Source organism: Pinus tabuliformis, chromosome 7 (genome assembly GCF_031772625.1).
Source record: "Pinus tabuliformis cultivar Carrire ecotype Pingquan chromosome 7, CPIR1, whole genome shotgun sequence".
Lineage (NCBI taxonomy): Eukaryota > Viridiplantae > Streptophyta > Pinopsida > Pinales > Pinaceae > Pinus > Pinus tabuliformis.
In genome coordinates, this window is record NC_142293.1 from 568903112 (window position 1) to 568928770 (window position 25659).

Sequence of the window (25659 nt, forward strand, 5' to 3'; positions counted from 1 at the left end):
TTCATTGTTCCATTTGTTATCAGTGATCTCCCAAATAGGCCCATATTAACCTACCTTGTCCTTGAAGGTTACCTATATCTACTCCTTTGCCTGATCCATAGCGTCATAGATGTAGCCCATGGCCAATTTTTCCCCATCCATGTTGATTTGGGATAGCATCGGATGTGCTCTAGCCACGAAATTTGGTGGAAAGGTTGGGACACATGAGATCTCCAATACCCAGAAAGGGTTTGGGCAAATTCTAAACAGATTAGGAGATATTAAAATAATTAATATTTTTAATGGAGTCCCTAAGTCTAAACTTAAGGAAAATAAAATATTAATGTGTATTAATATGAATCTGTGTTAGAATGGTCCAAAAGACATGGATCAAGCTAGATCTAATCTTAGTCATTCATTAGGGACTTAATCTCGGCCGTTGAGATGTCAACAGGAAAAGTATAAGAGGGGGCTTGAGGGTCACTTGGAGAGCACACCAGAGTGATCAATCATTCTATTCTCTAGAGCAGATTTTGCTAAGAGAGATAGAATCAGTGATCGGGAGAGCAACTGAGAGGCATTGAATACAGAGAAACAGAGAAGGCAGAGATTGTGTCGGGAGTGCAGCGCAGCAGCCAAGGAGAGTGACACAAAGCCAACAACGGCTCACGCAGGGCCATGCATAGGCAGCCAAGTGTTGCACAGAGCACCAGAGAGGCCGGCGTGTCTGGCGCAAAGGACCAGAAAGCTGACGCATGGCCTCCTGGGGCTGACGCAGGCCAAGAAAGGCTAACACAAGGCCAACGTGGGACAGAGAGGGGTTGACGCAATCCAGATTGGGCAGACGGGGTTGCAGAGCAGTTTTGTGCTGAGGAGCTGCCAGAAGTATTTTCCGGGGTTTCAGCCAAGAGATTTCTCTCAAACTTTGAGGTATAGTTGCTAAGGAAATTCTCTGTTGGGTAGGCCAGTTTCGGCACCCAGATTGTACTCTGATATTGCTTAATAAGAAAACCCTCAGATAGTTGCACCGGTTTTCCCGCATTCGGTTTTTCTGGGGACATTGGTCCAAAAATAATGGTGTCATGTGCTGTGTTCTTGTTTCTTTTAGTTGCTAATCTGTAATATGTTGAGCATGCACTGGTGTTTATTTTCAGTATTTACTTTGTAAATAACTTGTTAAAGAAAAATAACAAGTAGGTAGGAATAAATCAGAGAAAGTGCACGAAGGGTTTCCAAACTAAGTAAACTTAGAAACTTCAACATGGTATCAGAGCGGTGATTGCAGATCACAGGAGGACTAAAAGACATCAGCCGAGCAGAGCAATAGCAGCAGAAAACAGTTGTCCCGAGGTGACAAAAGTTGTTTCTAGCAGCGCATAAGCCAAGAAGTGTGACGCAGAGCCACGCAGAAGAAGTCGAGAGCTGCGCAGAGCCTCAGAGAGGCTAGCGTTGCTGACACAGGGCATCGCAAGGCTGACGTAGACCCATCTGGGGTGTCGCAGAGCCAACATGAGGCAGAGAGGCAGTTGCTGGAGTCTAGAAGGCTGCAGAAATATTGCAGAGTGGAGCTGGTGAGGTACTGTAGTCAGAACAGTACCTAACAGAGAAGGACCAGAGGAGTTGTTACCGAGGGTTTCTAGCCGAGGAGCCTGGATCAGCAGTGTAGTTGCACAAGACGATCAAAGTAGGGGGCATCTCAACAAGCGGTAGAAGGATTTCGAGGAGGGAAATCAGGACTCAGAGGGAGTCCAGAAGAGAACTTCCAGACGGGAAGTAGAGACTCAGAGAAGTCGAACAGAGAACTTCCAGGAGGGAAGTAGAGGAGCGTCATCGCACTACACGGGGTAAGAGACCAGGATAGACTGGACGGAGCATCGAACTTCGCAGTCTGGAAGGCCAAAATCTTATCAGTGCTTGACAGGAATCGTGTCAAGAACTTCGCCTTGAAGGTTATAGTTATCCCAGTCGACCCCAATGATAACAACAAGTACGAAGAGGCGATGGTGAGGGCCAAGTGCATTATCTTTGACGGGGTCAAGGATCATGTGGTACCACATATAGCCGAGAAGGAAACGACAATTGAGATGTGGAAGGCTCTCAAGAACCTGTACTAGCATACTTCTATGCAGAGAAGAATGTTGCTTGAGAACTAGATGAAGTCGTATCAGATGAAGGGTCAATCAATTAACACCTTCCTCGGAGGACTGAATGAGATCCGAGACCAGTTGACTGCTATAGGAGCGACACCGGATCAGGAGCTTATGGTGAGGACAGCCCTGAATGTTGTCTCAGAAGATTGGGAAGTGTTTGTCCAGAGTATCCTGGGCAGAGGGACTCTCCCACCTTGGGACGAGATGTGGGCAGCTCTTCGCCAGGAAGAGATCAGACGGCAGTCGAAGACAGGTAGCAGCAGCAAAGGGATCAAGGTCAAGCAGGAGGAGGAGGATGTGGCCCTAGCATCTGAGGGAAAGCAGGAGAAGCAGAAGAAGAAAGATCTCTCCAAAATCAAGTGCTTCCACTATGGGGAGATGGGTCATTATGCGACCCAGTGCCTAAGGAAGAAGAGTAAGGGAGAGTTTTCCGAGACTAAGGCAGCACCAGCACGGGCAGAGAAGGAAGTTTTGACTGACGATGATTGTGCCATGAGTGCGCACACACCACTTGAGCGGAAGTGGGGAGACATTGAGTTGTAGTCAGGCAAACTACAGGCGATGAGGCAAGATCCTTGAGGTACCCAACCTCTTGGATTAGACCTTGCTACGGGAGCCCCGACAAGGAGTAGCAGGATTGGCTGAGTGGGTAGAGGTGGATGCAGATGGAGCGGTAGAGAGAGCTACAGTGTAGGGGTCCCAAGGCAGCACAAAGCTAGCAGGCTGCAGCAGTGCGAGAGGCACAGGAGTGTTGCACCAGTGCAGGAATGCACAGAGAGGTGTGCAACAGTGTGAGATGCAGGGAGTTGTGGCAGTAGCGCAGAGGTCAGAGAGGGAGCACTTGTCAGCGGCAGAGGGAGCTTCAGCATCAATGGGTGTTTCTAGCCCAACAGGGAGGTCAGTTGGGAGATCAGTTACTTACTTCTCAGTAACTGAGTTAAAGTGCAGCAGTGTGCAGCACGATGCAGCATGATGAGAGGAGGTGCAATGCAGATGCAGTGCTGGGAGAAAGGACCAGCAGCAACACAGATGTAGAGGGAGTTGTCGTACAGATGCAACAGTGGCAGTGGCAGAACCATGGGCAGCAGTATAGGATATAGCAGTGCAGAGGATGTTGGGCAGGAAGGCCTAGCATCAGCACAAGTACCAATGCCGGATGATCAAAGTAATGCTCAATGAGGAGTATTGCTAGGGCACAGTCCTCGCTAAGAGGAAGTGTTGATTTGGGGTAGCATCGGATGTGCCCTAGCCACGAAATTTGGTGGTGAGGTTGGGGAACATGAGATCTCCAATACCCAGAAAGGGTTTGGGCAGATTCTAAACAGATCAGGAGATATTAAAATAATTAATATTTTTAATGGAGTCCCTAAGTCTAAACTTAGGGAAAATAAAATATTAATGTGTATTAATATGAATTTGTGTTAGAATGGTCCAAAAGACATGGATCAAGCCAGATCTAATCTTAGCTGTTGATTAGGGACTTAATCTCGGCCGTTGAGATGTCAACAAGAAAAGTATAAGAGGGGGCTTGAGGGTCACTTGGAGAGCACACTAGAGTGATCAGTCATTCTATTCTCTAGAGCGGGGTTTGCTAAGAGAGATAGAATCAATGATCGAGAGAGCAACTGAGGGGCATTGAGTACAGAGAAACAGAGAAGGCAGAGATTGTGCTAGGAGAGCAGCGCAGCAGCCAAGGAGAGTGACGTAGAGCCAGCAAGGGCTCACGCAAGGCCACGCAGAGGCAGCCAAGTGTTGTGCAGAGCACCAGAGAGGCCAACGTGTCTAACACAGAGGCCCAGAAAGCTGATGCAGGGCCTCCTGGGGTTGACACAGGCCAAGAAAGGCTAACAGAGGGCCAGCATGAAACAAAGAAGGGCTGAGGCAGTCCAGATTGGGCAGACGCTGGGGTTGCAGAGCAGTTTTGTGCTGAGGCGCTGCCGGAAGGATTTTTCGAGGTTTCAGCCAGGAGATTTCTCTCAAACTGTGAGGTATAGCTGCTAAGGAAATTCTTTGTTGGGTAGGCTAGTTTCGGCACCTAGATTGTACTCTAATATTGCTTAATAAGAAAACCCTCAGATAGCTACATCGATTTTCCCGCATTGGATTTTTCCGAGGACATTGGTCCAAAAATAATGGTGTCATGTGGTGTGTTTGTTCTAAGATCTGTAATATGTTGAGCATGCGCTGGTGATTATTTTCAGTATTTACTTTGTAAATAACTTGTTAAAGAAAAATAACAAGTAGGTAGGAATAAATCAGAAAAAGTGCATGAAGGGTTTCTAAACTAAGTAAACTTAGAAACTTCAACAATCCACCAACTATAAGACCTTAATAAGGGACTCACCAATTTTCACAAGCTCTGCTACTTTTTTGGCAAAATTTGTTGTCAAAAACTTTCTGTTTGGTGCCTTTTTCATCTGCTATGCAAGCTCACCGAAATGAATTCCAATCATCACTAGAAAACATTTTTTGTGTCTTATTGTTGGGAAGTGAGAGATTGCAATGCGAGGAAGTGAGTTGTGAATCTCGTGATGGCGAGCCTAACAAGCTCCCTACCCCCAGTGTTTTTCCTCGTTAGGCTCAATATCCATGAGAGGTTGTAGAGGTATTTTGTGATACTCTTGGCATGCTCTACATTGTTCTTTACCCACTCCACTTGTCCTCAAGCATGAGGTCTATGCAATGTGCAGCACATGGGGTCTAAAATATGGTCTATATTTAGCCTCTAGCATCTTTCCAGCAAGAACATATTTTGAGGCATTATCAATGACGACCTACACACCATTCTGTTCACCCACTGTTGTAACAATCTCATCCAAAAGCTCAAATAATAGGTTGGCATCTTCTATCAGATGCATCAACTAAACTCAAAAACATGGTTCCTTAAGGGCAAGAGATAAAGGAAATTTATGATAGTGGGGTTTTGTCCATCAATCCATCCATCTAACATGATGGAACAACTTGTTTTGTTCTGTGACTCTTTAAATTCATTCAAATGTTCTCCAATGGACGCAATCTCTCTTTGCAAAATAGTTCCCCTCAAGCCCTTTTCCTTTAGTGATAGCAACATCCTACATTAAAGGGGATATCTGCATCATACCACCATTTGGCAATGTATTCAAAGCAATGTCACTACATTGCTTTTTCTAATGAGCATCCAAGGTGGGTTGACTTAGATTTGGTTGGGAGGCAATGGCACTAGTAGCAGAGGCAATGGTGGAGGAAGGTGTGAAATAGCTCTCAATGTTCATCCTTTTCTTACCTTTGGCTTGGCCTTGAGGTGAGAGTGAGACCCAAGAGGGGGAGGAACATAATCGAAGGGATCACAAAGATTAGTGGAAGGGATAAAGGAGGAGTTTTTAAGGTCAAAATCATCATGCCCACTTGCTTCTCTCCTAGCCATAGCTTCTGCAAGTTCCTTCTTCCTTGCAATTTCATCTTGTACAGCCTTTTCCCTAGCCTTTGCATCATAAAACTTCTCAAACTTTTCAAGGTATTCTTTCCTAATAGGCTCTATCACTTTATCTGGTGCATCACAGGGGGTTACTTGGCCTCTTATACCAGCCAAGTGTTGTTTCAGCCTATAAATACCCCTCCTCCTATTGGGTGCTTGTAATATTTGCACAACATTTTTCCATTGACAACATCATAGTAAACCCATGGAGCGTCTTTGGCCTCTGGAGCCATAATGGATGGTGAAATTTCATATTTGGAAGGAAAGAGGTTTATAAATAAAATAGAAAAATGCAAAACCTATGGTCAACTACTATCCTTCTTCCTTGACGTATTTTAACTTGAAAACGAGGAGAAAAAATTAAAAACAAACACAACAATGAAATCCATAATTTTTTTTAGGGAAAAATCATACGTGGAAGGTTGGAAATGAAAACTAGTTAATGTGGCCTCATCCCAAAGATGTCAACTCCACTAGAAAGCTCTTCCCAGATGACAAAGAACCTCCAAACTTGCTAATGTTGCTCCAAAAATTAAGCTTTTTGCAGCACTGTCCAAGCACTCAAAATCTCACAAACACTAGAAATCAAATGTGTGAGGCAAATGGGAGCTTGAACTTGCTTTTATAATTTTAGGGGGGAAAGTTTGCGGGAGAAGTTGCCCATGATTTGCTCAAAACCACCCCAAAAACCACCCATGGGCCCCATCATTCCGTCCATCAACGCGTCACCCGAATTGACCGGTTTGTGATGGAATTAGTCAGTCAAGACCAGTTACGTTCCAAATTGGCCCATTTGGTAAAATACCGATTGGTTTGGCACCTAACCGGTCCTGTCCGACTTATGGATCAGATTTATGGGACAGGTTCAATCCTAAGATTAGCTAACTGGTTGGTTTGGACGATTTCTAGTTTTAATCTTCACTTTTTAAAACTCAATCAGTGACTAGTGCGCAGAGGAGGAGAAGTGCGAGTGGGTTTGAGTGAATCCAAGAGGGCCGAGTTAGAGGAGATTGCAGGGTCAAGTTATTGGAAGGACATTGAGTTTGTCTGGAGGAGGCCAAGTTGCTGGAGTCATAGGGTTTTTCCAATGCACATTAGTGGTAAGGTGCAAATTGAGTTGTTGGAGGATGCAGATCTACTTGTTGAACGTCGATTTCTTCAGAGCGATTTCATCTAGAGGTAGATTTCCTTCAAGCCAATTTACCTAGGCCAAATTCATTCTGAGGGAAATGAGTTACAGGGTCCAAATTGTATTTCTCTTTATATCTCTATGGGTCGAAAACCCATACTTTCCAAATTATTAAATGACGAAGAATTGTTTATGGGTTAACTAATTTTTGCAATGCATAATTGATCTCTCTAGTTTATTTCGGTTGCATATTTTTAATTCTAGAGGTTAAAGATACGAATGATCTTATTTTTTGGTGATTCAGTTATTATTTAGGTAAATAAATAACAAACTAGGGATAAATTTAATTGTCGTGAGAAAATAAATCTGGTTGGTATTAGAAATTTAACATTGGTTTAAGAGCAATTTAGAAGACTGATCCGGATTTAAATAGGAATGCAACAAATTACAGAGATGACCACAAATACAGAGATGCAGCGGAAATAATACTTCATTTCATTAATGTAAAATACTTAAATATGCTTACAAAAAGAAATGGAAATAAACCAGCTAGGGCGATGGTAGCTTATCTCTGAGAAGAAATTTGGCGGCTACATGCCTCTGAACTGTGTTACAATGAGGCTCGAAGGCCTATTTATCGTTGAAAAACAATGGAAAACCCTAAACATCCAAAAACCTAACCCTAGGAGATGAAACGCCAAACTATGGGCCCCGTTTGGGTAAATTGGTACATCAACTTCCCGAGGTCATAACTTTGGCATACGATCTCCATTTGACACACACAATACCTCGTTAGAAAGATCTATCCGAGGACTACAACTTTGAGATGAGCAACATCCGTCCATTAACCCATGTTGCTCCCAGTTTTCCCAAAAAATGTCATTTAGGGCCTCAAAACAGCTCCGGAAGTTCAGGACCCGAAAAACTACTAAAAATAGTAAATTGTGCTACAATTAAGGAAACTGAAAAAATGAAAGAGACAGTTGTGGGGGTCCAAGTGGGATAGGTGGGTGGTCACCAACATCCACCTAGATCATTCCTCCCCCCTTAGGAAGTAATGGTCCCCATTACGTTGAGTTCCTCCATAAGATGAGGAAACTTCTGTTGAACTTGGTCCCTGGTGAGCTATTCTGCAACCTCTGATGTGTCCAGTAATGGTGGGAAGCATGGTCGAGGATGGTCCACATTGAACACTCAGTGCAAGCAAAGGAATGGGGGAATGCTATGCTCCAAAGCATTGTTTCCCACAGCCTTGGTAATGGTGTAAGGACCATATCAAAGTGGTCTGAGCTTCTGATGGGCTCTTGTAAGGCATTCTTTCTGCAGATGCAACCAAACTTTGTCGCCCACTTGAAACTTGTGTGGTACCTGATGTTGATCATGTCGCTGCTTGTACTTGGCATTTTCCAGAATGGAGTGGCGATATATCGACCCGTTGGGTAGAGGTGCTCTAGGAGTCAAATCGAATGAATGCTTGACCTGACAGTGCAACAGTACCCCTGTGGGTGAGGAGAAGATGTCCCTGTCTTCTTTCATGACCGTATCCACCTGCTTCTGCTGCATGGAGGAACCCTTCCCAGGGGCCATGGATGTGGCTACGATCTTCCCCTTACTTTGAGAGCGAACCAGACAGAAAATAAATTTCCTAGTCTGGGAGATGATCTTACTGCCTTTCTTAACAGAGATCAAAGAAGTGGCGGTAGGTGGGGCTACCTCCGGTATCCTGTATAATGAATTACCCAAAGAAATAATAACAGCGTGAGGCCTTGACTCATACACAGCATGTCGCCTCCACAAGTATGGTTGGCCTAATAATACATCACAAACATCAAGAGGTGCAACATCATACAATCCCTCATCTATGAAGGGCTTGATGTTGTAGGGAAGGCGACACTGCTGGCGGACTCGAAGATCTCATCCTTCGTGAAGCCACCCGATACTGTACGGCTGCGGGTGTGGTGTAGTCGGTAGACTCAACCGCTTCACGACCTCTGCTGAAATGAGGTTCTTTTGGCTGCCACTGTCAACAATGAATTGCAGTGGGGAACCCTTCACCCACATTTGTGAGTGGAAAAGACGCTCCCCCTTCTCTGGATCTTCGGGCTCATTCTTCTGGATCTTGGCAGTGGCAATAGTGGCGTTGGGCTCTGCATCAATGATCTGCTTCCCTTTGCCATTCCCCTTATCGTGTTCTGACTCAGGGTCGGAACATGCATCTGATTCTGAAGCCTTCAACTCGGCCACTAGCGACTACTTGGTCCGACACTCACTTGTGTTGTGATTGGGGCTCTTATGGAACTCACACCACTTCCCCGTGTCCTTCTTTGACTTCGTGGTGTTGTTCTTTTCTTGTGGCTTCGACGGGTTGTCTTGGGTCACCCCGCCTTGGCTTTGTCCTTTGTTCTTCGGATTCACAAATCCAAAGTCTCGCTTCTTTTGTTTAAACTTCTGCTCGATCTTGACAACGTATCGATATGTCGTGCCGAGTGAAGAGATGTTCAGGAACTCCATCTCGTCCTAGATGTATCTATGTAGGCAGCCGCGGTATTTGAGTACCAAATGCAGCTCAGAATCCTTGATACCCAACTTTGAGCGAAGGGTATGAAAAATATTTGTGAACTTTGGCACATCTTGGTCCCTTCCCTGCCACAGCGTGGTCCACTTTATGTATTTGTCCTCATAGCTCTTGACAGGGTAGTACTGCTCCTTAATGGCATCCCTGAACGAATTCCAAGTGTGTGTGGTTGAAAACAATGAGTTCGTACTTTCATCCTTCTGCTCGCAGTAAGTTTACCACCAATCCTTGACGTGGGGGGCTGCTTTGAGAAGAGCGAAAGTAATCTTTTCCCTGCTGGAAAAATCATTAACCGAAAAATACCCTTCTAGCAGATTTAACCATTTATCTATGACATTTGCATCTATCTGACCCTCGAATATGGGGATTTCAAAGTTAACTTGTACCTTAAAGGGTGTGGCGTTTCCAGAGTAGCTGCTGGAAGTAGATATGTTGCCCATGGGTAGCCGCTGAAGGATTTGACCAAAGTTGTCCATCATCGAGTTCCTCTGCCGCTCGAGGGCTTCTTCGAGCAAAATTTTGATAGGATCTCCTTCCCCCTCGTCTTTCTTTTCATCTGCCATGGGAGGTCGTTGGGATTTGCGAGGCTGGTCTTGCAAAGGTTTGACTAGTTCAAGCCCTAACTCCTTATATCCTAACCTCATTGTGGACATGTAAAAAAAACAGAGAAAGAGCAGACCACTCTAATACCATTGATCCGGATTTAATCAGGGACGCCACAAATTACAGAGATAACCATAAATACAGAGATGCAACGGAAATAATACTTCATTTCATTAATGTAAAATACTGAAATATGCTTACAAACAAAAATGGAAATAAACCAGCTAAGGTGATGGTAGCTTATCTCTAAGAAGAGATGTGGCGGCTACATGCCTCTGAACCGTGTTACAATGAGGCTCGAAGGCCTATTTATTGTTGAGAAACGATGGAAAACCCTAAACAACCAAAAACCTAACCCTAGGAGATGAAACGCCAAACCATGGACCCTGTTTGGGTAAATTGGTACATCAACTTCCCAGAGTCGTAACTTTGGCATACGATCTATCCAAGGACTACAACTTTGGGATGAGAAACATCGGTCCATAGACCCATGTTGCTCCTAGTTTTCCCAAAAAACGTCGTTTAGGGCCTCAAAATGGTTCCGAAAGTTCAGGACCCGAAAAACTGCTAAACATAGTAAATTGTGCTACAATTAAGGAAACTGAAAAACTGAAAGAGACAGTTGTGGGGTTCCAAGTGGGATAGGTGGGTGGCCACCAACATCCACCTGGATCAAAGACTCTGAAAGAGAAATCTGAGATCACGAGGGTTTGTAGTAGTGACTTTTCCTTTTTGCAGCAAGAGAATTATTTCTAAAAATTTTGCAGTTAGGTTTTGTGATCATGGTTGATTTGTGAAAATGGTATCATTAAATAGTTTAAGATATGAAGACAGGTTGGATGGAGTATCAAATTTCAGACCCTATAAGTGAATTACCTGAATTCTGAACATGAACGATCTCTGGGATTTAGTAAGCAGAGATGTGCAGGTTCCTCCAGATCCGGTACAAGCAATAGCATATAGAACCAAAGATTTCAAAGTGAGCTACATAATTCTAGATGGTGTGAGGGATCATATAATTCCTCACATATCAGAGAAGGATACCGGTAGGCAGATGTGGGTAGCTTTGATCGGTCTTTATCAAAGTAAAAAAGAAAATGAAAAAATGTTGTTGCAGAAAAAGTTAAACAACATTAAAATGGGTAGATATGAGACTGTGACTTCCTATCTCACGAGGGTCCAACAGGCTCACGATGAGCTTGCAGTTGTGGGGGAAACTAGACATGATTCAGAGCTCGTCAAAGTTGCTCTGAAGAGGTACGCGAAGCAAAGGTCCACTTTTGTGGAAGGGATTCTTGCTCGACAACAGCTTCCTGATTGGAGTTGGCTATGGGACAATTTCACTTCATCAACCGAAGGACAGCAAAAGGGCAATGACGAGAAGGACGAAGTTTCTCTTGTTGCACAAGCAAAAAAGGGCTAAGCGAAGGCCAAGCAGAACCAAGGTGGAGGAGCATCTTCACAAAGCAAGAAGGAAAAGGAAATGCTTTGCCTGTCATAAATTCAGGTATTTTTCCAGTGAGTATCCTAACAAAAAGAATGGCAAGGGCAAGACTACTACAACATCTATTGTGCAGATGGAGGGGATGGCAAAGAAGTTCGATAAAAACTTCACCCTAGCATCTTGCCTTTCTAGAACCGTCACAAGAGGTGTCTAGTTTGTGGACGATGGAGCACCTCATCATATGACAGGATCGCATGACTTATGACCAGCATGACCAGAGGGCCCAGAGATGTAAATGTGGAGCTTGGTGACAAGGCTAAGTATGTAGTCAAGGGCACTTCCAATATCAAGTTCTAGATGGACTCAAGAGGCATCATGGAGGTGAACAAAGTGCTATATGTACTGGGAGGACTGGAGGTCATCTTTACAGGAGGTGAAGTCGTTGATGGGCCAAAGGGGACCGATTTCAGTGAAAAGTGGGTGATTGGTAGGAGGGTGTGTGCTTCGCAAGCAAGTCAAGAATGTGTATCCTCATAACGGGACCAGGTCTAGGGGTGTGTTAGACTTAGTGCATTTTGATATATGTCGTCGCTCGCAGGATCTTCATATTCTATGACATTCATAGATGATTATTCCAAGAAGACTTATATCTACTTCCTAAAGACCAAAGATGAAGTCTTCGATTGGTTTCAGGAGTTCAAAGCTCTTGCGGAGAACTAGACAGGAAGGAAGATTAAGGTACTAAGATCAGATAATGGGGCTAAGTATACCTCCAATGAGATCCTAGACTTTTGCAGGCAGGCAGGAATCAAGGAGGAATTCATTGTACCTTACAACCCTCTGCAGAATGGTGTTGCCAAGAGGAAAAATAGGACCATCATGGAGGCAACAAGGGCAATGATTTATGATCAAGAATTGCCTATGTTTTTGTGGGCGAAGGCCTGCAATACAACTGTGTACATGCAGAATAAGAGTCCTCATAGGGTGTTAGAGGACTTGACTTCTGAGGAACTGTTTACAAGAGAGTAACCGGATGTGAGTCACTTGTGCATATTCAGTAGTCCAATTTATGTCCATGTGCCTACAGAGAATAGGACTAAGTTGGAGCCCTTATCTGAGAGGGGCGTGTTTGTTGGCTATAATGAGGTCTCGAAGGCCTATTGAGTCTACATTCTAGGACAGAGAAAGGTGATCTTGAGTCAAGATGTCAAATTTGATGAGGACAAGATCCTCAGGAGATCTCATGAGTGAAAGCCAGCAGTGGTAGAGGAGAAGGAGCAAGAGGCTCCTAAGGTTGAGCAGGGACCAACAACACCAACAGGGACATAGCCTGCAGAATCGGAGGATGAGTTGGATATTCCTTCGATCTCTATCAAAAGGGGCCGAGATGGGCTGAGCAAACATGGATAGATGTAGAGGAGCATGTGCAAGCTCCTAGTAGCACTTTCAGGCAGAGAGAACCACTAACCAGATATTCTAGTTATTTGACACTATCAAGCAGCGTCTACGAGTCTAAGCCATCCACTTTTGAGGAGGGTATAGGCAAGCACGTCTAAAGAGATGCCATGATAGAGGAGTATAGCTCCATCATGAGCAATGATGTTTGAAATATAGTGCTAAGATTGAAGGGGAAGTCTATGGTCACTTCTTGATGGGTCTACAAGATCAAACATGCAATTGATGGTTGTATTGAGAAGTATAAAGCAAGGTTCATGGTGAGAGGGTTCTCCTAGAAGGAGGGAGTAGACTATGAGGAGACATTCACACCCATCGTCAGATATGCATCTATTCGAGCAGTTATGTCCATTGCTTCAAGGATGGGGTGGAGGATACATCAGATGGATGTTAAGATCGCTTTCCTCAACGAAGTGATTGAGTTGGAGGTGTATATTGAGCAGCCTTAGGGTTTTGAGGTATACAAAAGAAATTCCCATGTATGTGAGTTGCAGAAGGCCCTTCATGGGTTAAAGCAAGCTCCGTACACATGGTATGCTAGTATCGATGGCTATCTTCTTGGTTTGGGCTTCACCAAGAGTGAGGCGGATCCTAACTTGTACTATGTACTCATTGAGGGTGAACTACTCATCTTGGTACTATATGTGGATGATATCTTCTTGACAGGAACGAAGAAGCTCATAGAGATGTGCAAGGAGGATCTTGCTTCGGAATTCGACATGAAGGACATCAACTTGATGCATTACTTTTTGGGATTGGAGGTGTGGCAGAAGCCAAGAGAGATTTTCCTTGGGCAAGGAAAGTATGCAATTGATACCTTGAGGGGATTCAGGATGGAGGATTATAGGCCTACGTTGACACCTATGATCACTAACCTGAAGAAGTTGAGTGCTTTTAAAGGTGAACTAGTGAGTTCCACAACGTATAGGCAATTGATAGGTTCCTTGATGTATCTAGTCAACACTAGGTCGGATATACATTTTGTTGTGAACACACTCAACCAATTCATGGTGGAGTCGAGATAATTTTATTAGGTGGAACCAAAGCATGTGCTGAGATACATGCATCAAATAGAAGACTTTGGACCAATGTTGCACGAAGCGGGAGCGAAGCGGAAGCGCGAAGCGGAAGCGCGGAGCGCGGAAGCGTCATTTTCCAAAAATCTAGGGAGCGAAGCGTCCGCGGAAGCGTCTGCTATATATATATATTTTTATATATTTTTTTGCATTTATACTCAAAACAAACATCCCAAATACCAAATTAATTGTAGAAGACATGAAAACATGCATATTTTTGCATAAATCAAGATAGATATGGCATCCATGATTCCATTGTAGTTACTAGTATGTACAACAATCATCTATATTCTAGCTATTACAAACATACATCAAATTTTTAAGCATATTATAAAACATAAAACATTTAAGCATATTATAAAACATAAAACATAGAGCATATTATGATTTATCTAGCAAGTGAGCAACTGTCAACATTTGTCATGTCCAAAATTCAAATAATAATGTTTACAAAATATGTCACTTGGTCACCGCCAAGCCAAAAAGGTTCAAAATTCAAATTCACAAGTCTACAAGTCTAATGAGTAATCTATGACAAAAAGAAGTAGATTGTGAATATATCTACTAATCTCTCCTCCTTCCACCACGAATAGAACGTGATGGCGGGCCTCCACGTGGTGGCAATGAAGAAGATGGTCCCTGTGTAAGTCGTGGCACTGGAACTGATGAAGAAGAACCCCCTGCCGTTGGTGTTGAACCATGGAACCTAGAAACCAAGGGACCAGATGGGGGTGGGGGTGGTGGCATATCAACACCCGTGTCATCATCCTAGAATCGCTCAAAAAATTCATGCAAAAAAAAAACACTAGTTAACAAAAAAATTAAAAACATGAATTAGAGAAATGCTTTATAAGGGAAAATTGGAAAATTCATACCACAATGGACATACCTGGATAAGAGAATCCTCTAATTGCTCTAGTCGCAACACTCCATCCTCCAAATTGGGCTCCTCTGGATTCTTGTCCCAAGTCAACAAGTCTTTATTAGACTTTGCATCTTCACAGTAATGGGACAACAATCGCAAGTTGTAATGAACATAAACCAAGCTCTCTGCCCGGTCTAAATTCAACCTGTTCCTTTTAACACTGTGGATGAAAGAATAAGAGCTCCAACACCTCTCTGCAGAAGAAGTGTTTACCACCTGTGATAGCACCCGCAATGCCAAACTCTGTAGAAGTGGAGTAGGCCCTCCATGCATGTTCCACCACTCAAGAGCAGAAAAATGCTCTCGATCTTGAATTGCATGCATGCTCGAAAATGGACCAGTGTTGCTCGTATAGTTGCTCACCTGTCTCCGTACCAATGCAGCCTCCTCCTCATCAGGGATTAATCTACTCAATGCAGCGATATATTTTTCGTGAACCTCTTTATCTTGGTGTGGTTTTCTCCTGACTCCCCCCCCAGGTGCTGGTTTTGAAAGCCATGATGGATGATAGTATTTAGGTGTCAAAACATATGCTAATGCATGCAATGGAACATTTAGCATATCCCATCGTTTTTCCACCTCTTCACGAATATAATTGTACAAGGTGGTATCTCTAGGCTCAACAATGTCTTTAATCTGCCCCAACATGCTATCCATTTGCTCATACACCTCCCCAATTACTGGTCGATCTGAATCTGCAAACTTGATCATGTAATAAATTGGTTTGGTGAATTGCAAAACATATTTAACCTGTGACCAAAAGTAACTGTCAAGAACAGTGTCCTTGACTTCATTAGCACCATCTGTACTGACGTTAATTTCATCCCATGTTTCAGCACACACCAGATTAGTTAAAGCTTGTCTCACCCTCACTAGCCGCCTAAAGGTGAGGTAATAACTAGCAAATCTTGTCTTTGCAATTTTAAGCAATTGCAACTTGGAGTAAGTGCCATAGAAGTGGTTTACCCTTGTATGCCCTGTGATGAATTTAATGAGCTGCTTCCCTTTCCTGTAAACCTCAGCAATCCACCCACAATCTTTGTGTTTCACAATATCATGCATCAAAAGGTTCAATGTGTGAACCAGGCACCCAGACCAAAAGATGTGTGGATGAGTACGCTCAATAATTTTTCCTGCTAACTTACAATTTGCTGCATTATCTGTGATCACTTGAACCACATTATTCGGACCAACATCTTTGATTGATTTCAATAGGAGATCTGCAATGTTTGGTGCAGTTGCACTGATGGAGGAGGAGTCATGAGATGCAATAAATACTGCACCACTAGAAGAAACACCAAGAACATTTATCAAATGTTGGTTTCTAATATTTGTCCACCCATCTGATACAATGGATACCCCAGAATCCACCCACTCATGTGTAAAACGTGTCAAAGCTCTTTGAACCTTAGCTTTTTCTCTTTCTAATAACACTGTTCTAGCTTTCTCATAGTTGGGGGCCTTGTATCCTTTTGGGGCTTCATTGATGGCCTTTACCATTTCATGCCAATAGGGAGAGCGAAGCACATTGAATGGTACACCGCAAGCACAAAGAAAACGGACTATCTTTCCATCCACATCATCCCTCCCAGTAACATTAAGGAAATCCCCTATTGTTTTTCTACCTCCAGAGGTTGCAAAAGTACCATGAGGAGATGGGCAACTACCAAATTTAGAGGTTGCACTTGATTCAGAATGAGTTTTTTGTTTCTTGTTTTTTCGTTGTGCAGCCATCTCTATTTTGATGTATTTTTGTCTTTGTTCACTTGAAATGTTTGGGCAAATGGTTACCCCCACAGAACCCTTTTTTTCATCACTGTCTAGCACCCCACAAAGATGCCTCCTCAGACGGGTATATGAACCCGTATATGGTTTTCCTCCATGACAACCATGAGGGCACATCCATTTGTAAGATCCACCACCCTTTCCCCCTTCAAGTTTGGTCACATAGTTCCACAAGGGATTTGATGTACCTTTCCCATCTTGTGCTTCAGTGTCCTCTTCAAGTTCATCCCCTTCCTCTTCAAACCCTTCCTCCTCATCATACATTGGGTCACTACTATTAGGACCAAGTTCATCCCCTTCCTCTTCCCCTCTATTCCTCACCCTTGCCATCATTAAAACCAAGAGTGGAATGATACATAGAAGCCAAAAGAACACCATCTTGGAATATGGATATAGGTGGTGGACAACCTGTAAATAAAGGAGCAAGTAGAAACAATGGGAAAGAGTAGGAGAGAGAGGAGAAAAATACAATTTTTTTTTCAAAAAAACAAGGGAGTTTGGGGTTTGAACTTACCTCTTTAGCTCTTGTAGATGAAGTCCTCCAAGCTCTTGCTCCAAGCTCCTCCTCCTTCTCCTAGCTCCTCCTTCTTCACTCCTCCAAGCTCTCCTCTCTTCTCCTCTCCTTTCCTCTCTTCTCTTCTCCTCTCCTCTCTTCTCTTCTCCAACTCTCATAAACTCAAAGTGAGCAAATGAGAAGAGAATGGGGGCTTTATTCTTTTCTAAAGTCACCCTAAACTCACCTAACCCACCCCCTCATGCTAGTTAAGTTAAACTTTAAAAGAAATTAAAAAAAAAAATATGTTTAATTCGCTGCCCGCGGGGTTGCGTCCGGGTTGCGCCTGGGTGGCGTGCGGGTGGCGTGCGCTTCCGGGCAGGTTGCGTGGCGCCACCCCGTGCCCGAAGCGTCTGCCGAACCGCGATTCCGGGGGGCCGCAACATGAAATGGCAGGAATCATTTTTTTTGCCCGGAATCGCGCCACCTCCAAAACGGAATCGCGCTTCCAGTGGGGATTCCGGATCGATTCGCTCCGATCCGCGATTCTGCCTTTGGATCCGGGGGGGGGCGATTCCTGCAACACTGCTTTGGACTAAGATAAGTCAGAGTTGGAGGAGTGGAGTTGTAAGGTACAGAGATTTTGATTGGGTAGGGAGTGAGGTGGACAAAAAGTCCAAATCTGGATGTTGTTTCAACTTGAGATCAACCATGATCTCATGGTTCAATAAGAAGCAATAGTCAGTGGCACTTAGTTCAGTAGAGACGGTACATGGCAACGAGTATGGTGAGTTGTGAGGTAGTGTGGCTTCAAAAGATGCTTGCAGGATTATTTGATCTATAGATGGGGCAAACAATGATACACTAAGAATCTTGTGTTTCATAATTGGTCCAAGCATATTAAGATCAAACATCACTTCATCAGAGATAGGGTCCAGAGGGGTGTTGTGAGATTGTACTACATTTCTATAGAGCAGGTAGCAAATCTTCTCACGAAGCCTCTAGTGAAGGGAAAGTTTGTGAAGTACCGGGAAACGCTGGGGGTGGTGAACAATTCCTTCTTTGCTAGGAGCGAGTGTTGATGTGAGTAGCATCAAAAGGTCTTCTACAATTGCTTGGTGTCTTAGCATTTGGAATACATTATTTCAATGTTCCACCCAGATTTTGTGAAGGGGAGAAGCGGGTGCGGGGAGTCGCACAGAGGGGACATGTGGCAGTACCCTCAAATTTTAGGGAAATTTGGGTGGGGGGAAACGTTAGGGTATATAAGTTTTCAAAATATATATATATATATATATATAATTCAAACTCATATTCAATAATGAAAGCATAAATATATTGATCCTTACATAATTAAATTAAACAATGAAATGCATTGATCCATATTCATCATTCGCACTGGTACATACATCATTCGTACTCATCATTCATCTATACACCATGAGATTCAATAATGAAATACATTGATCCATATTCATCATTCATCATTCTAGAATATACATTGATTTAAAAATTAAATTTATCATTCATCATTCTAGAATGTAAATTGATATAGAATTTAAATTCAGCGTTCATCATTCTAGAATGTAAATTGATATAGAATTTAAATTCAGCGTTCATCATTCTAGAATCTAATTAGTACTAAGCAAAATAGACTACAGTAGATACCAATTTTATTGAGACTAAACCGATGATCGAACTAGAAAACCCTTTGAACCAAGAACTGGTTGAAACTAGTAAAATAACCAGACCAAAAAACTAGTCAACCAAAAACACCTAAAATATTCAAAGTTTAAAGAAAAAATTATATATTCATATGCATACATATGAAGCCAAACCATTTATATACGAATAAGAAAAAGTTTTCATTTATATAGCATGCAAGGCTGCACATAACCAAAATAGCACCAAGTGCAATCCATCTCTGAACTGAAAATAGATCAACAAATGGCTCTAGATGGCCTCTAGCATCCAAAAAAAGTCGTGCTACAACAAATACCTACATATCATCATTACCATTACCTATATTGGGAACTTAATAATCAATATCACCCTCTAAGCATTAAAATAAGATAGAAAAAAAGTAGCATGTCAAGTCGAGATTTTGTTTGAGTGATGGGTACATTTTTAGTAGAGTCATGATGGAGGAGCTCGATAAACCAATGCCACTAACATCAAGGTACATAGAGGGCTTAGTGCTCTTCATTAAATACTAGTACCATACTCTTGTACATAACAAAATCCAATGGAGATGTTGCAATTCCATCGATCTTAAAATCCTAAAAAACTATTAATCTCTTGGATTTTGAGTGAGATCTAAAATTCTACTTTCTCCATATGAAATCCAGTGAGGTCGGAACCACTCTTAAACATCCCGTGTCATTTCATGGTAATGTTAAAAATTTAACTAAAAGGATGAAAATGAAAGATAAAGGAGAATGTCAATTTTAAAGGAGAATGCCACTAAAACATTACCATGAAATGCATAGCAATACTAAGGCAATAGGCCTGAATACTATGCCTCCCCACACAAATAGGGTGCGCCTAGAAGCACCCCTTTTGGGGAGACACACCCCCCACACTAGGGAAATGTTTCCCCTGCGTCTCCCCATGCTCTCCAAAAAGGGGAACGTGGGTAAAACATTTTCCCAAGTGTCCCCCCGGACTAGCTGTGTGTAAAGTATGGAGTGCATGCACCCTACCCTAGGGGTCGTGTCACCATGGAACACTGCATTATTTGCCTCTTCCAATGATTTAAGTCTTCTTTCCTAAGTTTAACTTAGGAAAAGTACAATAATTAGAGTCAATTTATTATTGTGGACTATTGGGTTATTTTCTAAGGATAAATAATTTATCTATTTAAGTGACTTAGAAATAATCTCAATCGTTGAACATCAAGATGTTTCTAGAAGGAATCTTCAAGATGTTTCTAGAAGGAAGATTCAAGATGTTTCTAGAGGGAAGATTGAGGTTAGAGATTTGAAATCAATGAAGATTAAAAATGGAGGCTAGCGATGGAGGTGAAGACACAATGAAGAGCACAAGTGTGTGAGCGAGTCATCACAAGAGAGAACGATTCTCCCTGCAATGTGAGTGGCTCAATGATCAGTTCGCAAAGGAAGAGAAGTGTGTGGGTTTGAATGAACCCAAGAGGGCCAAGTAGGATGATATTGCAGGGGGCTAGTTGCCGGAAGGAGATCGAGTTTGTCTCAAGGAGACCGAGTTGCTGAAGTGTAGAGTTTTTCCAGTGCGCCTTAGTGGCAAGGTGCATTGGAGGGCACAGATCTGATTGTTGGAGGTCGATTTCTTCAAATCAATTTCATTTGGAAGCAGATTTCGTTGAGGTTGATTTCATTCTGAGCGAGGCAAGTTACAGGTTCCAAATTGTATTTCTCTTTGTATCTCTATGGGTTGAAAAACCAAAATTTTCCAGATAATAAAATGGCAGAGAGTTCTTTGTGGGTTAATTATTTTTTGCAATGAGTGATTGATTTCTCTGGTTTATTTCTGTTGCATATTTTTAATTTTAGAAGTTAAAGATACCAGTGATTTTACTTTTTGGTGATTCAATTATTATTTGCGTAAATAAATAATAAACCGAAGATAAATTAAATTGTCGTGAGAAAATAAATTTGGTTGGTATTATAAATTTAACAAGGAGGAGGCAGTGGAGGAGGTAGCCTCTGCAAGGGAGAGATATGTAGCGGCAGAGGACGAGGAGAAGGTGACACCACCTACCATGGTCACTAGTAAAGGACGTAGTCTAACTCCTCCTACTTCTTCTAGAGGACATCAGAATCCAATGTCAGCCCAGGACCTTCTTCATCTAGAAGAAAAACCATTTTATTTTCTCGCAAAAAGGGCAGAGGAAATCATTAGTTAGAAGTTAGAAGTTAGAATGAACTTAGTGGTTCATTTCATTGCATATGACTCATGAAATGAGATACATTTATTATATTTTTTGTTGATATTTTGAAGATGAGTCAGGACTCAAGATTCAGGACATGATTCACTGTTATGTGTGATGTAGCACTAGAAATCTAACATAATAGTTTTCTTTTCATATTTATGTGTCAATGCATTTATTTTATGTTGTGCACGCTTTAGATACTAAAAAAATTGAAAAAAAAAATGAATATTTTTGCATTTTTTTTATTTTGCTGATTTTTACCGATTTTTTCCGGAGTTTTATGATTTTTCTTTTTCTGAACCCTCACTGATTTTATCTCAATGCTGATGTTTGCAATATTGGTAAATACATTATAGAAACCTCTTGTTATCAAGTCAATGTGAAGGTCTATTCACTTAGAAGTAAGTCAATGTGAAGAACCTTTCCCTCTTGACTTCCTTGCAGTTTTATTTTTATGTTGTTATCTATCATCTAATATATTAGTTGTTGATTTGATTAATTATTCAACCCAATAAAACATGTTAAAATTGATGAGTAGCAACTCTATCCTCCAAGTTTCCATAATAATGTGTCAAATTAGTCCCTTTTTCCTCGAGAATCTATCAGAATGTGCATGCAACAAACAAGCTCTTTCACCCATGGCCATAAGGTTGAATAAGGCAAATTACACTTTTCCTCCATAGCAATGCCCTTCCGTGAAGCAGTTGTGACTATATCAAAGTAGACCTTTCCATTATGCAATATTCCACGACTCCATTAACTGAATAGATTCATAGGCATTGGTACCTCATCATTTCATTCCATCCCCCACTCTTCCTTCATTGTCTTTCATTCCCATACCCCTCCTTCCCCATTTCCATTTCCACTTCCACTTACTATACAACAACCAATTCGTTTGATCAAGAGTTACACTTCATTTTCACTTTGAGCCACCACTCCATAGCATTGATAATCCTATCTTTTAGGGAAGCCCCCTTTATGTTGGAGAAGAGCCAACCAAAAGAGAGAGGAAAAGGTACTGAAGTGACAGTGGATAGCCTTCTTGATTTATATAGAACTAACACCTTGTGCTTGGAACTTTACACTTTTTGGGTGCTAATTTTTATGGTAACGCAATGCACAAACAAAAGGGACTGCAAGGAGTCAGGACCTATCTGGATACAAATTAAATAAGTAAATGCAGTCCAATTCTAACAAAGGTTTTAAACTTAGAACGAATAGATGGCATAATTCAATGAAAGGCTATATTGCTTATGTAACCATCTAAACTAGTAATGTTAGAAAAGATGATAATGCTTTATTTGCTAAAAATGCAGTTAACATTCATGCTTTTTATATCAAATTCACTTAAGTTGTCAAACATCATCTAACTGCCTAGCAATCCATAATCCCATCTAGCAAAAGTTCAAGCACTCCGGATACAATGTTTTCGCTTACCGTGATATTGTATTTTTCATGGGTGTAAATGTTGAAGTGAAGACACCGATATCACCATTAGCTTTCTCTATAGCTTCCTTCTCTGTAAGGCCCACTACAGAGAGAGGAGGTATACTGCAAAAAGTAAAATAATAAAATGAAAATTCTGAAAGAACAGAAGAGGTCTGTAATCACTCAGATCAAATACTCACAAACACAGAATATGCAAAGTTCAAAATAACGAAACCATGATAAAGATATCATAATTGTGTTATTCGATGACAATTAAATACAAGCATTTAACCGTCAAAAACTTCTATGGTAATGAGCATATGAATGTAGACAATGTGACAAATTAAAAATTCTAAAAGATTCTATATTCTGAGTCTCAGTTTCCACATGTTACAATCTAAATGGTAAGCATATTTATAGAGCTTCTTTTAATCCACACTATATCATCGTACTAATGTTTGTAACCTGGACGCTCACCTCTAAATAAAAGGTAAATAGAAACCACACAGTAACCAGCTGCAAAGTTAATCAGAACAAATCAAAATTATCTGGTGGCTATTTGCTTATATATCACTGCTAAGAAAGATAGACAGCAATTAAATCAGATGCCACTCCCAGTCTGTTCAAAGGAAAAGGGGGTTTAACTCTTGAATATGAAGCAGGAGGATACAAACCACAGGGTCGGGAACTCATATGGTAACTGGTCTGCTCACATCTTGCTATAAGATTAATATGCGTCTAATCTATTATGCAAATGTCACATGTAGTATATTTTGCAATGTTCAAATAAATCAAAAGGAGTGGAAAATACAATCAGGCCTGGTCACTGGATCTAGGCTTCGAAGTCACCTTTTTGCATGCACATAGTAACCAGGGAGACAAGTGAAAGCATACCAAAATCACACCCAGATTAATCTATCCTCGGGTGATTTGGAAAACATGGTCTTTGGAAAAATATGGAATTGGGTTCAAGGAATGAAGTAATCTGCAAGGGTTTTGCCACAAGAAAGTTATAAAGTATTGAAAAGGATAATGAAATGGCATGGATACGTAGACTTCGCAGATATTCAAACCAGGAATAGATTGTTGAGAAATAATTCAAAAAATGACATATATCACACAGACGACGTAAGAAGTGATGCACTGGAACCAAGAAGACAGGATGAAAAGTTCTTGTACTTCCTGTGAGGTGTGCTAATGTAGTTTCTATCTGATTAGCCATACTTTATCACAGCGAATAAAATTATGCTTTGTCAGGTTTTGAAAGTAACATGAAAGAAACTATAAGATTGTAACAATATCCTTATCTACAGAGACTGGCTTCAAAAGCAAGCAGTGCTGCTGAAACAGTACAATTAAGTTATTAACCAAGTCCAGAAAGATGAAAATAAAAAGTTATTAAGACATCATAGAAATGTAGTGGCAGTATAGATTACCAGAATACTGCACAAGGAACATGATTATAATCAGGCTTAGTGGGCTGTCCACCAAACACAGTTTTCTGCAAGAATTGTTCATTACAGCATGACGGTATCAGCACATAATAGCAAGACCATAACATGAAAACAAGCATCATCTTAATCCAAGAAAGGAAGCATCCATATTATAACATGGAAAGGCATTGGGTTACAAATAGTGTACTTACAGCAAAGCAAGTACCCTCCATTAGCGCCACAGGTGTAAGGTTAATCCGATTTGTCACATCTCCAACTGCCCATATATTTGGAACTGTGCTTCGAGAGTACTCATCAACCTATTTATAAAAAAAAGAAAGAAAGGTGATAATCATATACAAAGTTTAACTTAAGACTAAATTAGATATTGATTTGAGTTTTGAGATGGCCTGAAAATGTACAGAACATACATCAATATGTAAAAAAAAATGGTGTATGCAGGGATGGAACAAGGTGAGAAGGATCTAACAGAATTTCACAGTAAAAAATAGTTTCTGTATAAATAAACAGGATGGCATTCCTCTCATATACATCGAATATGAGGTTGTTTAAGTACCGCAAACGCTTTTCCTGATGAATGCCATGTGGCATTTTCTTGCATACACTAATATTACATGCAAAGAGATAAGCTATCACTAAGGTTCTTTACATGCAAAGCAAGACTGCAAGGGTTAATTGAATCAAATGCAAGGGATGCCAGTTTTTAAAACCAGAGTTCATCGAATTTTATAAGTCTGACATTTTACACCACAAATGCCGATGCAGAAGACACACATGAACACAAGAATATCAATTAAGAACAGAAGGAATGTATATAAATGACATTAGTAATTACATATTGATATGACTCATATTATCTGCACATAATTTATTCTATAGAATTTATTACATACATTATACGACATATAACATATATGCTATGTTGCCAGGAAACGTGGGTTCGGGGACGGGTACGGGTGCGGGGACGGGGACGGGTACGTCATTTTTCGAAATAGGGTGCGTGGGTTCGTCGGGGGTATATTATAATATATATATATATATATATATATATATATATATATATATATTTTATAAATTATAATATATATGAATTTGTATATTTTTCAACTTTAAACAAGAAAACTAAAATATTTATGATTTAAACTTTAAATATTTAAACATGCACATCATTGAACATTCAACATTCACAATGAAATTTCAAAATTTCCAGTTAGATATCAAGTGCAAATTGGAGTTTACATATTAATAAGAATCATGATATATGTCCATCGTCATACTACATTCAAAATTTGTCTTAAGGCATTTCCAAACAAGAACTGAGAAATTTTAAAATACTAAAATAAAAGTATCTAATAGTGAACAATGGCTTCCTCAAGCAATGTCATCAACATCACTTAGATCTTCTATTAGCATGCTCTCCAGGTAGGGATCACTTTCATCTTGAGGCTCTTGCTCATCCATAGCAATTGGAGGTAGCTCAATAAGCCCATCTGGTTGTATCTCCTCATCCACACATATAGCATCATTTGTGTATTGGTCCCATCTCTTGAAAGGAATCTCGTATCCAGGGTCTTTTTGAGATATGAGATGAAGTGTGCTATGAACATACACTAAGTTCTCTGCCTTCTTTGAGCCTAACATATTTCTCTTTACTAAATGGATAAAGGCATAAGTACTCCAATTCCTCTTGCAAGATGAAGAACTAGCTACCTAGAATATTAGGGGAAGCCCATTAAATTAATTAAAAAATAAAATATAAAAACTAAAATGAACCCCAAAGAACCTGATTTTGGGGTTCC

General features: G+C 41.2%; 1 protein-coding gene across 3 annotated transcripts in view; it reads right to left on the minus strand.

Annotated features, from left to right (window-relative positions):
- Window positions 1-25659, minus strand: part of GR1 (glutathione-disulfide reductase) — a 270345-nt gene that overhangs the window by 24215 nt on the left and 220471 nt on the right. For all 3 annotated transcript variants that reach the window (XM_089458518.1, XM_089458519.1, XM_089458520.1), the window contains exons 12-14: window positions 24052-24159; window positions 23843-23907; window positions 22416-22529 (exon numbers count right to left, since the gene is read on the minus strand). In XM_089458518.1, coding sequence (XP_089314644.1) covers window positions 22416-22529; window positions 23843-23907; window positions 24052-24159 — 287 coding nt within the window. The remainder of the gene's footprint in view (window positions 1-22415; window positions 22530-23842; window positions 23908-24051; window positions 24160-25659) is intronic.